Source organism: Penaeus chinensis, chromosome 28 (genome assembly GCF_019202785.1).
Source record: "Penaeus chinensis breed Huanghai No. 1 chromosome 28, ASM1920278v2, whole genome shotgun sequence".
NCBI lineage: Eukaryota > Metazoa > Arthropoda > Malacostraca > Decapoda > Penaeidae > Penaeus > Penaeus chinensis.
Genome location: NC_061846.1, coordinates 2262274 through 2272273, shown reverse-complemented (window position 1 = coordinate 2272273; position 10000 = coordinate 2262274). Strand labels below are relative to the sequence as shown.

Sequence of the window (10000 nt, the reverse complement as noted above, 5' to 3'; positions counted from 1 at the left end):
CATACAAATATATAAATATATAAGTATATATACATTATAAAAATATATTATTTATACATTATATATATATATATATATATATATATATATATATATATATATATATATATATGTATATATGTATATATGTATATATGTATATATGTATATATGTATATATATATATATTTATATATATATATATATATATATATATATATATATATATATATATATATATATTCACATATATACACATATATGTATGTATATACTTGTATGTACAGAGGTATTTTTAGCTTGTCATAACTTCCTAATTATTACTAATACCTTAATAGGTCTGGATATCAGGTGTTATTAAAGGTTGATGGGTTATAACATTTAGAAGGGATGTAGAGTATTAAAGAGAACTAACAGTTACATATATTTATATATATATCTATATTTTTTCTATGTTAGATTGTAGTTAAGTGTCTGTAGTTTCCATAATTGGTATTTCCATTAGAAAAGTAGTTGTTTTTTGTAGGGTCAGTAAGAACACAAAATACTCACATAGCAATCTCTAAATAAATGAATGCCCATTAACAGCCTTTTGACAACTAGAAAGCAAAATAAATATTACATAACAAGTGAATGCATTAGACAGCAATTTTGATAGAGGAGAAAATACGAAAAATTGAATGAATGAGACTATTCTCAGTACAAGAATTTGCATTTTTTCCCCCCAAAATTTTATACCTGCATATATTTCTAAGACATTAATGCAAGGAAAGTGCATTCAGACTTATTCTGATACATTTTTAAGATTTTTGTTTTTTTTTATGATAAATCATTTTTCAGGATGGCTTATTTGTGACTGATTAATTGATTTTTTTTCCCCCATGAACTTGCACCATGCTGAATGTATCCAAATATCTGTTGCATTTATTTATTTTTTTCTTAAACATCACCAAAGCTTTTTATTTTTTTGCATTCACTGATATATTGAAATGCTGGATAACATTTTACTGCAATAGATTAAATTAAAGCCTTTTTTTTTTTGCTGTCAAATAAACTTTTTCAGTCAATTATTGAAATGAGAGAATATACAGATCACTACCTAGTTTAATGGTATTCAATTATATTAATATATATTGATATTTTAACATTTATATCTTTCTTGATTATCATTATTCACATAGATTTTTTTTTTGAAGTTTGATAATATGCATGTTCAGTACTCCCCCCCCCCCCCCTTTGCCTCCCCCCCCCCCTCTATTTTATCTCTCTCTTGTTTACTTTTTTTTTTTATTGTCATTCTTTAACCCCACTTTTGGCATAGTGGAAATAGAATATTGTGGCTCAAAATTTTTACCCCCTCCCCTCATGTACAGAAAAGAAGGCATGCATTTTGAGTAAATAGATTTTCTCCACAGACATCTGGACAAACATTCTAAATGACTTCAGAAGGAAATACACAAACACACACACACACGCACACACTCATACGCACACACATGCATATGCACACGCACACACACACTCACACACACACACACACACACACACACACACACACACACACACACACACACACACACACACACACACACACACACACACACACACACACACACGCACCTAAACATACACATACACATACACGTAAATACATACATATGAATATATATGAATAAGTGTGTGTTTATGTGTGTGCAAAGTATAAAATATCAAATGTGCAAATATCAATAAATCCCATTTATACATTACGTAGTTTATAGGATGATTTCATTTATTTGAAGAAAAATGTGTATATACTATGGTGTTGTGATAATGAATTACTTATTTTTTCACATTTGAATTAAAAAGATGGTAGATTGCTTCATGCTGGGAAACAGAAGAGATCAGAAAGAAAAGTTTAAAAGAAACATGCACATGCACACGCACATACATGCATATCCGCACATGCACACACAAGAACACACACGCACACATAAGAACACACACGCATACACAAGAACACACATGCATACACAAGAACAAACACACACACACACAAGACCAAACACACACACAAGAACAAACATGCACACACAAGAACACACATGCATACAGAAGAACAAACACACATACGCAAGAACACACACACACACACACACACACACACACACACACACACACACACACACACACACACACACACACACACACACACACACACACACACATTTATGCAAGCACTTGTTTTTTCATTATGGAAGTGTAAATCATATCAGTATCAAGAAGGGAACATATCCTATATTGCTACACACTGTATAGAAAGGGAAATCACATTATCAGTAAATATATAACCACAAAATGACTTTGAAGAGATCTATAAAAAAAATAAAGAGTAAGAGTTCAACAGCCTTTACACAGACAACAAATTTCCATAAAACAACTGAGTAAATATCTGTGGCGGCTGATTTTTCTTGTACCTTACCGTTGAACGGACCCAACTTATTATTATTATTTTCCTTTTTACGACTCGATTCCGTAGCTGAATGTCATGTGCTTCTATCTCTGATAGGCCTTGCCACCACCATGGGGCCGCCTCACTCAGGTGATTAACTTCCATAAACGAGACAATGCTGAGGACTTGTGTGGGCTTTCTTTTTTCCGAGGACGATGGGCATTAGAGGGGATTGGAAGAGGAAAATTGTACTTAGCAGGCTGTAGTTTTTCAAGACAATTATTTAAAAGATATGTTAGGGTATAGATGGATATTGTTTATGTAGTTTGTCTCATACCATTGTCTAGATTAAAGCTTATAAGAAATGCTATCGTTGGACCGGCAATGCGTATTGAAGAGGCTATGTGCAGCTACGTCTGTGGCTCACACATACCCTGTTGCAAGGGACTGTGTAATACCTCATAATGTCTTGCCCTGAGCATTGTATCATTTATGAGTAATGGAAACCTTTATATGCCTTCTTTTCTGTTGCCTCTGAGACATCTGCAGTTATGCAATTTTTTTTCTTTTTTTACTTTTATATTTTTTTAATCCTATGCTGTCTTAATGTGGAGTGGTGCTGAGTGCAATTCTTTAAGTAAATTAGACAGGGCACCGTTTTTAGCACAAAGTTGATTTGTTTAAAAATCTCTTCAGTAATATTTTGATCAACAATTTTTGCCTGATTATTCCTGTTAATTAAAGACAAAGTAGTATGAAAAAATTGTCATTCAAAGTAGCTAGCAAAGATTGTGCCCAAAACAATCTAAAGAAAAAAATCTTCATCAGTCTAAATTTTTACCCCCCTCAAAAATCTGTTTTTTGTTCTTAACACCCCAAAAAACAAGAGGAAAGCAGGGGAGGGGAAAAAATGAGGAATGATGGAGAGACAGAGAAAATAACAATCTGCAAACAGCATCCTGCTCCCCTGTCCCTGCCCCTCCCCTTATCCCCCCTTTGACCTTACCTTGCCAAATGACCTTAGATAACATATAATCCCTAACAGGTGTGCACAGTACGCAGTCTTCTCCTGTAGGTTAGTTGCCCAACATTATCTACATATCACCACCACCACCACTCACCACACACCATCTATCTTATTGGAGCAAGCATGATGGCTAGCTGCATAAGTATTATCCTGTTCTTTGAATGAGAGATGGAAAAAGAGAAGAAGGGAAGAGAGAAAAAAAAGAGAGGAGGATAGAGAATGATTGAGCGAAAAAAAAGAGAGGAAGAAAGAGAGTGGTAGAGAGAAAAGAGAAGAAAGATATGAAGAGAGAGAGAGAGAGAGAGAGAGAGAGAGAGAGAGAGAGAGAGAGAGAGAGAGAGAGAGAGAGAGAGAGAGAGAGAGAGAGAGAGAGAGAGAATGAGAATGAGAATGAGAATGAAAGTAATAGTATAAATGAGAGGAAGAAAAAAAAGAGAAAGAGAATGAGTGAGGGAGTGATAGTATAAATGAGAGAGAAAAAAAAAAAAAGAGAAAGAGAATGAGTGAGGGAGTGATAGTAAAAATTAGAGAGAGTGAGAGTGATAGTGACAGATTGAGAGAGAGAGAGAGAGAGAGAGAGAGAGAGAGAGAGAGAAAGAGAAAGAGAAAGAGAAAGAGAAAGAGAAAGAGAGAGAGAGAGAGAGAGAGAGAGAGAGAGAGAGAGAGAGAGAGAGAGAGAGAGAGAGAGAGAGAGAGAGAGAGAGAGAGAGAGAGAGAGAGAGAGGGAGAGGGAGAGGGAGAGGGAGAGGGAGAGGGAGAGGGAGAGGGAGAGGGAGAGGGAGAGGGAGAGGGAGAGGGAGAGAGTGAGGGGGAGGGAGAGAGGAAGAGAGAGAAATAGAGAGAAATAGAGAGAAATAGAGAGAAATAGAGAGAAATAGAGAGGAAGAGAGAGAAATAGAGAGAAATAGAGAGAAATAGAGAGAAATAGAGAGAAATAGAGAGAAATAGAGAGAAATAGAGAGAAATAGAGAGAAATAGAGAGAAATAGAGAGAAATAGAGAGGAAGAGAGAGGAAGAGAGAGAAATAGAGAGAAATAGAGAGAAATAGAGAGAAATAGAGAGGAAGAGAGAGGAAGAGAGAGGAAGAGAGAGAAATAGAGAGAAAGAAAGAGAGTAAAAAAGAGAGAATGAGAGAAAGAGAGAGTAGAGAGAGAGAGAGAGAGAGTAGCGAGAGAGAATGAGGGGGAGGGAGAGAGGAAGAGAGAGAAATAGAGAGAAAGAGAGAGAGTAAAAAAGAGAATTAGAGAAGAAAGAGAGAGAGTATCAGCATTCCCTGTGCATGATTATAATATGTAGTTATTGTCAGCGTTGAAATGAGACCCTTGTTCTCTTGAGGCGTGTTATATCTTTTAGTGTTATTTTGTGCTGTGTAGAGAACTGCTTGCTACCTTTAGAATTAACAGCTTATGTATGTTCTGTTAATATTATGTTTAAGTATATGTAGATATTATTATTAACAATGTTTTGATTCTTTTTTTAATTTGTTTGTTTGTTTGATTATCATATTTTTTGTTGGTGATTAGATCTTTGAAAATTTGCTTTGACAATTGCACCTCGTGTCTAGGAAGTACCTTTGTCATGTTCTTTTGATAATCTTGTTTATAACTCAATTTATTAACCATACATCTCCTGAATGGAAGACCAAAGAGAATAATCAAACAAAGAGAGCTATCAGTTGATACAAGATTAGGATCTGTCTTGTAAAAAGAACCTCTCACTTGTCAAGTTCTCAAAACCAAAGCAAAAGAAGGAACAGGAAGAATAAACAGCAGGAAGAGAGAAAGAGAGAAGGAAAAAGATAGAAATAACAGATAAAAAGATTCTTAGGGAAACGGATATGCTTTCCTGGCAGTGCCTTTTGCATGCTGCATGCTTGAGGGAAAAAAAAAGGAGAAAATATAAGACCAATAGTTTTTGACTCATATGTATCTATCAATATGTATACATATACCCAGAATCTCACCTCTTTTTCCCCCTCTCGTTTCTTTTTACGTTCCTTTCTTCTCTCCCTGCGTCCCTACCAGACGTGAATGAGCCGCCCTTCTTGGAGATCTCAGTCTCGTGTGACAACTTGAGGTGTGACGGTGATGGACAGCCCCCATCCCCAAGGGTCACAGTGCAGGTCCTCAATGCCCCACAGAAGAGCTGGCTACAGTATGCACAAACGGAGGTTATTGAGGTGGGTTCGGAGGTCGTGGTTTGGGAAGTTGTGTATGTGTATGATTGTACGGTATGTGTTTTTTTTTACATTTATTAATTTTTTGTGTGCATTTTTGTGTGTGTGTGTGTGTGAGTGCGTGTGTGTGTGTGTGTGTGTGTGTGTGTGTGTGTGTGTGTGTGTGTGTGTGTGTGTGTGTGTGTGTGTGTGTGTGTGTGTGTGTGTGTGTGTGTACATATTAGGAGTTATTTTTTTATATGATATAGTTGTTTGTCCATACATATTTGATATTGGCTTTATTGAAGTTAGTATAGGAAATAGTATTTAATTCAATGTAATGAAATATATTGTATGAAGCTAGTATTACAGCATGTATCATCATCACCATTGGCATTGCTATCACCACTATCATCTTTATCACCACTATTTTTTTGTACAGAGAACGAGCAATCCAAATTTCCTGTCGACCGTGAGCTTCCGCAAAACAGATGGCCTGGACACCACCACACAAGTGAGACTGGCTGTCTACGATGTCAGGGAGAGAGTCACCAACACAAGCACGCAGCTTGGACAGGCCACTGTGAGTTGCCTTGACTGGGTTGCATTGAGTTGGGTCGTTGGGTTTGTTTGGCTTGGCTTTAGTTTGGTTGCTCGGGTTGTCTTGCTTGGGTTGGGTTGAGCCAAGTCGTCGTCCTTGGGTTGCGTTGTTTGTTACGTCTTTTTTTGGTGCAAATGGTATGAACTTTTAATAACGAACAACTCCTTCCACAGGTTTTCATTTCTTTGAAATAATCTTCCAAACTCCTTCCATTCATGACAGGTGAGTCTTGGAGAACTCCGCGAGACAGGACGATCTCGCCTGAGCCTCCAGTCACCTCTAGGGCGTAACGTGGGTTTCATCACCATCACTGCCTGGACCCTCGAGGCAGAGTCGGTTGATCCCAACTCCCACACGCCCAGTAATGCCACTCCACATCACCAGCCTGTGAGTTATCTTGTGTTTGTGGGTAGCTTGTTCTTTGGCTTGTGGGATAATGACAGTGAGAAGGCTTTTTGATATATATATATATATATATTTATATATATATATATATATATATATTTATATATATATATATATATATATATATATATATATTTATATATATATATATATATATATATATATATATATATATATATATATATATATATATTTTCTATTTATTAATTTATTTTTTTCTTTTTATAGATAGATAGAGAGATAGATAATTGAGTAAGGTATTGAATTATATATATCTTAATTTTGGGGAATATTTTATTTATATGAAAAAAATAAATCCCATTCTTTCTGTATTGTATACACTTTGCAGTTTGTCAAGTTAATATCCTTACCCGTCTTCCCCAGGCCCCCTTACCTGTGGTGGCATGCCACCGTCGGACCCAGTCTCTTCCTCCACGCCTGAGCTCCAAGACACGGCACCCGACACAGGGCCACCTTAGCCTGCTCTATGACAACCCCTCGATGGCCACCTTCCGTTTCCACTCGGGCCTTGGGGGAGACATTGCTGTGCTGGAAGTCATGGCTGAGAGCAGATACTGCTTCACATTCCCACAGCAGTTGCTGTCAGTCTTGTGCTTTTTTATTCCTTTTATTTTGTATGGTATATATTTTGTATTATGATAATGATAATAATGATAACTTTACAATAGAATTGTAAATGTTGTAAGTTGTCTTGTGTTTGCAATATAGTTCCATTGCCAGTGGAGTCTTATCCTTCTCTCTCACTCTCTGTTTTCTTCAGGCGGCTGTGGATATCAGAAGAGCGCCGGTGGCAGGAGGAGCTGTCATCGTTGGGTGACCTCTCTGACCAGTGGCACACCAGGCAGATGGCACTTCTCAACCAACACGTCACACTCATCAACATCTACAACATGGCCCTAGACACCCTCGATGTAGCAGCACATTCTGGTAATTGAAGAGGAAGGGAGGGGTCTGGGTGTGGAGGGGCAGAGAGAGGGCTAAGAGGTGTAAGGGGTTTGAAAGGCTTAGGGTCTAGAAGTACAAGAAGGTTGCCGGTGCATCTTGCACTTGATGGAAGAAGCATGAGGTCTGTGTTGAAATATAACTATTCCAATCATATTTGTACATCCCATCTCTGCCCTTTCGGACAAAGATCACATTAAACGGTGTTAGAATGATATTTAGTCACATTAAAATAAAATTGTATCAAAGTGATTACAGACAAACTGAAATGATAACAACTCTTCTTCCCATCCATTCCCCATCCCCCACCCTTGTAGGTTCAAGCTTTAAGAAGAGTAGCAGCAAATATGAGTCATCGATCGAAATGGCGCCTGTCAACCTCCACCTCCAGAGGCTATGGGCGCAGAATGAGTCCCTGCGCCGTTCAGGATTCTACGATGTCATTACCGTTGGGGTCTTCAGTGCCCACTCTCACGGATACAAGAATGGAGGTTTAGTCAAGTGAGTAGGATGCTCAGTTTTGGTTGGACTGGTTGGTATATTTATTCATTGGGCTCACTCAGGCACTCACCAAATTACTCACTCTCTCATTCATACAGATGAAAATATATCATGCTAAATACACAAAATTTTGTGTTATTATTGTTTGCTATTATGTTACAACATCACACACACACACTACTTATATTGTTGTTATTATTATTTATTATTGTTGTTAATCATTGATTTATTTTATTAACTGTTATTATTTATTATTTCTTCTGCTCATTCCTCATTCCTCCTCTCTTTCCATCGTCAGTATGCTCCAGAAAGCCAAAAGCTCCCGCAGGACCCCAGGAGGGGGAGACAAGGCATGGGCAAGCGAGGCGGCAGTAGAAGGTGTGAAGAAGTTGCGGCAGGACGTGACAACACTCCTGCGCTCTATGCTTGTATGTCTGCGGCAGGAGGACACCGTCTCCCTCACCAAGGTCCTGCCTTTGCTGCAGGAGAAGGTAGGATAAGGGGTGGAAAAGAGGGAAGGGGGAAGGTTGTGATTGATATCATTGTTTTTTCCTCTCTCTCTCTCTCTCTCTCTCTCTCTCTCTCTCTCTCTCTCTCTCTCTCTCTCTCTCTCTCTCTCTCTCTCTCTCTCTCTCTCTCTCTCTCTCTCATTCCAAATTCAGTATGTTTTTAATCAGTAAAAAAAGAAATGTGAGAAAGAAGAAAACATTACCATACTTCAGTGATGGTTTAGCATAATCTAATCCATAAATCATTATTGAATTTTTGTTTCCTTCCAGACCCGGTCTCTGCTGAATGTGATTGAGCCATCGCTGGTGGAGGAGGCATTTGAGTTCCTGGACCAGATCCGTGTCCCTCAGAACCCATCACGTATCTTGACCCTGGCCACACGCTGCTATTCCTCACAGAACATTGCAGGCTACCTCAGCCCAGAGACAGCCCTGGACATAGAGCTGATGACCCCAGATGTCCCTACAGTGCCCACAGGGAACAGAAAAGAATGTTTGATTAGTGAGGCAGCCAAAGGTCAAGGGCTAGTCATCACAACCAAAGAGGTGGACATCATGGACAGCCACGAGAATAGTGTGTACAGGCCCACTGATGAGCCAGAGCCATGGGACCTGATCCAGTTGAATGTACAAGCAAGCGTGATGTGCCTAACCAGCAAAATCAAGAGTTTCTGTGGGCGGAAGGTGAATGCCAGTGGTCCGAAGGACTTGTGTCAGGATGGGGGTAACAGAGAGGTAATGGGTGATGGGCAGCAGGTGGGGCAAGGCAGGGACAGTGAGGTGAAGCAGAAGGAGGTTGGAGCAAATAACACACCTACTGAGAAATCCAGTCCGAGCAAGAGCCGACTCAAAGTAAGTGAATCACAGAACATCAGCTCAAACCCACAATCGACTGCCCAGAGCCAGGCTGTCATTTCATCATCAGTCGGGTCAGACTCTAGCCAGGCATCAGGGAGGTCTTCAAGTGTTGGTGCCTCCAGGACGAATGAGAGCCAGCGCTCATCATGCTCAGCGACACCTGATGTGTCACCATGTGAGGAGGACAGTGGCATTGGGCTGGAGCGTGTGACAAGTGAAGTGGAGAGGACAGACTGCATTAGTGAAGGTGGTCTTTCAGTGGATGAAGACCGGCGGGAGGATCTCCTGCCCTTGGACAAAATTGAGGTCCGGCGACCAGAGAGAGAGGAGGCCAGTCAGAATATTGAGTCACGGTACTCATGTGATATCACTAGTGTGAAGTCTGGGAAGTTGGAATCAATCATGGAACAGAGTCTGGAGGACCTGGGTTCTTCTGGAGAGGTGGAGATCAAGGGAGAGAGCAAGGAGAAGGAGGCCAGTACAAATGAAGGACAATCAGGGGACAAGCCAAATGCCGGAATCTCGGAACATATAGAGAATGCTGGCACAAAGGATACACTTGATGTAAACA

At 39.2% G+C, this 10000-nt stretch overlaps 1 protein-coding gene across 1 annotated transcript in view; it reads left to right on the top strand.

The window, feature by feature from the left end:
* Nucleotides 1-10000, top strand: part of LOC125039846 (inositol polyphosphate-4-phosphatase type I A-like) — a 33663-nt gene that overhangs the window by 9397 nt on the left and 14266 nt on the right. The window contains exons 5-13 of the mRNA XM_047634155.1: nt 3456-3485; nt 5462-5616; nt 6035-6175; nt 6416-6580; nt 6983-7200; nt 7380-7546; nt 7879-8062; nt 8361-8553; nt 8842-10000. The exon at nt 8842-10000 is cut by the window's right edge and continues 293 nt beyond it. Of these exons, the coding sequence (XP_047490111.1) occupies nt 3456-3485; nt 5462-5616; nt 6035-6175; nt 6416-6580; nt 6983-7200; nt 7380-7546; nt 7879-8062; nt 8361-8553; nt 8842-10000 (2412 nt within the window). The remainder of the gene's footprint in view (nt 1-3455; nt 3486-5461; nt 5617-6034; nt 6176-6415; nt 6581-6982; nt 7201-7379; nt 7547-7878; nt 8063-8360; nt 8554-8841) is intronic.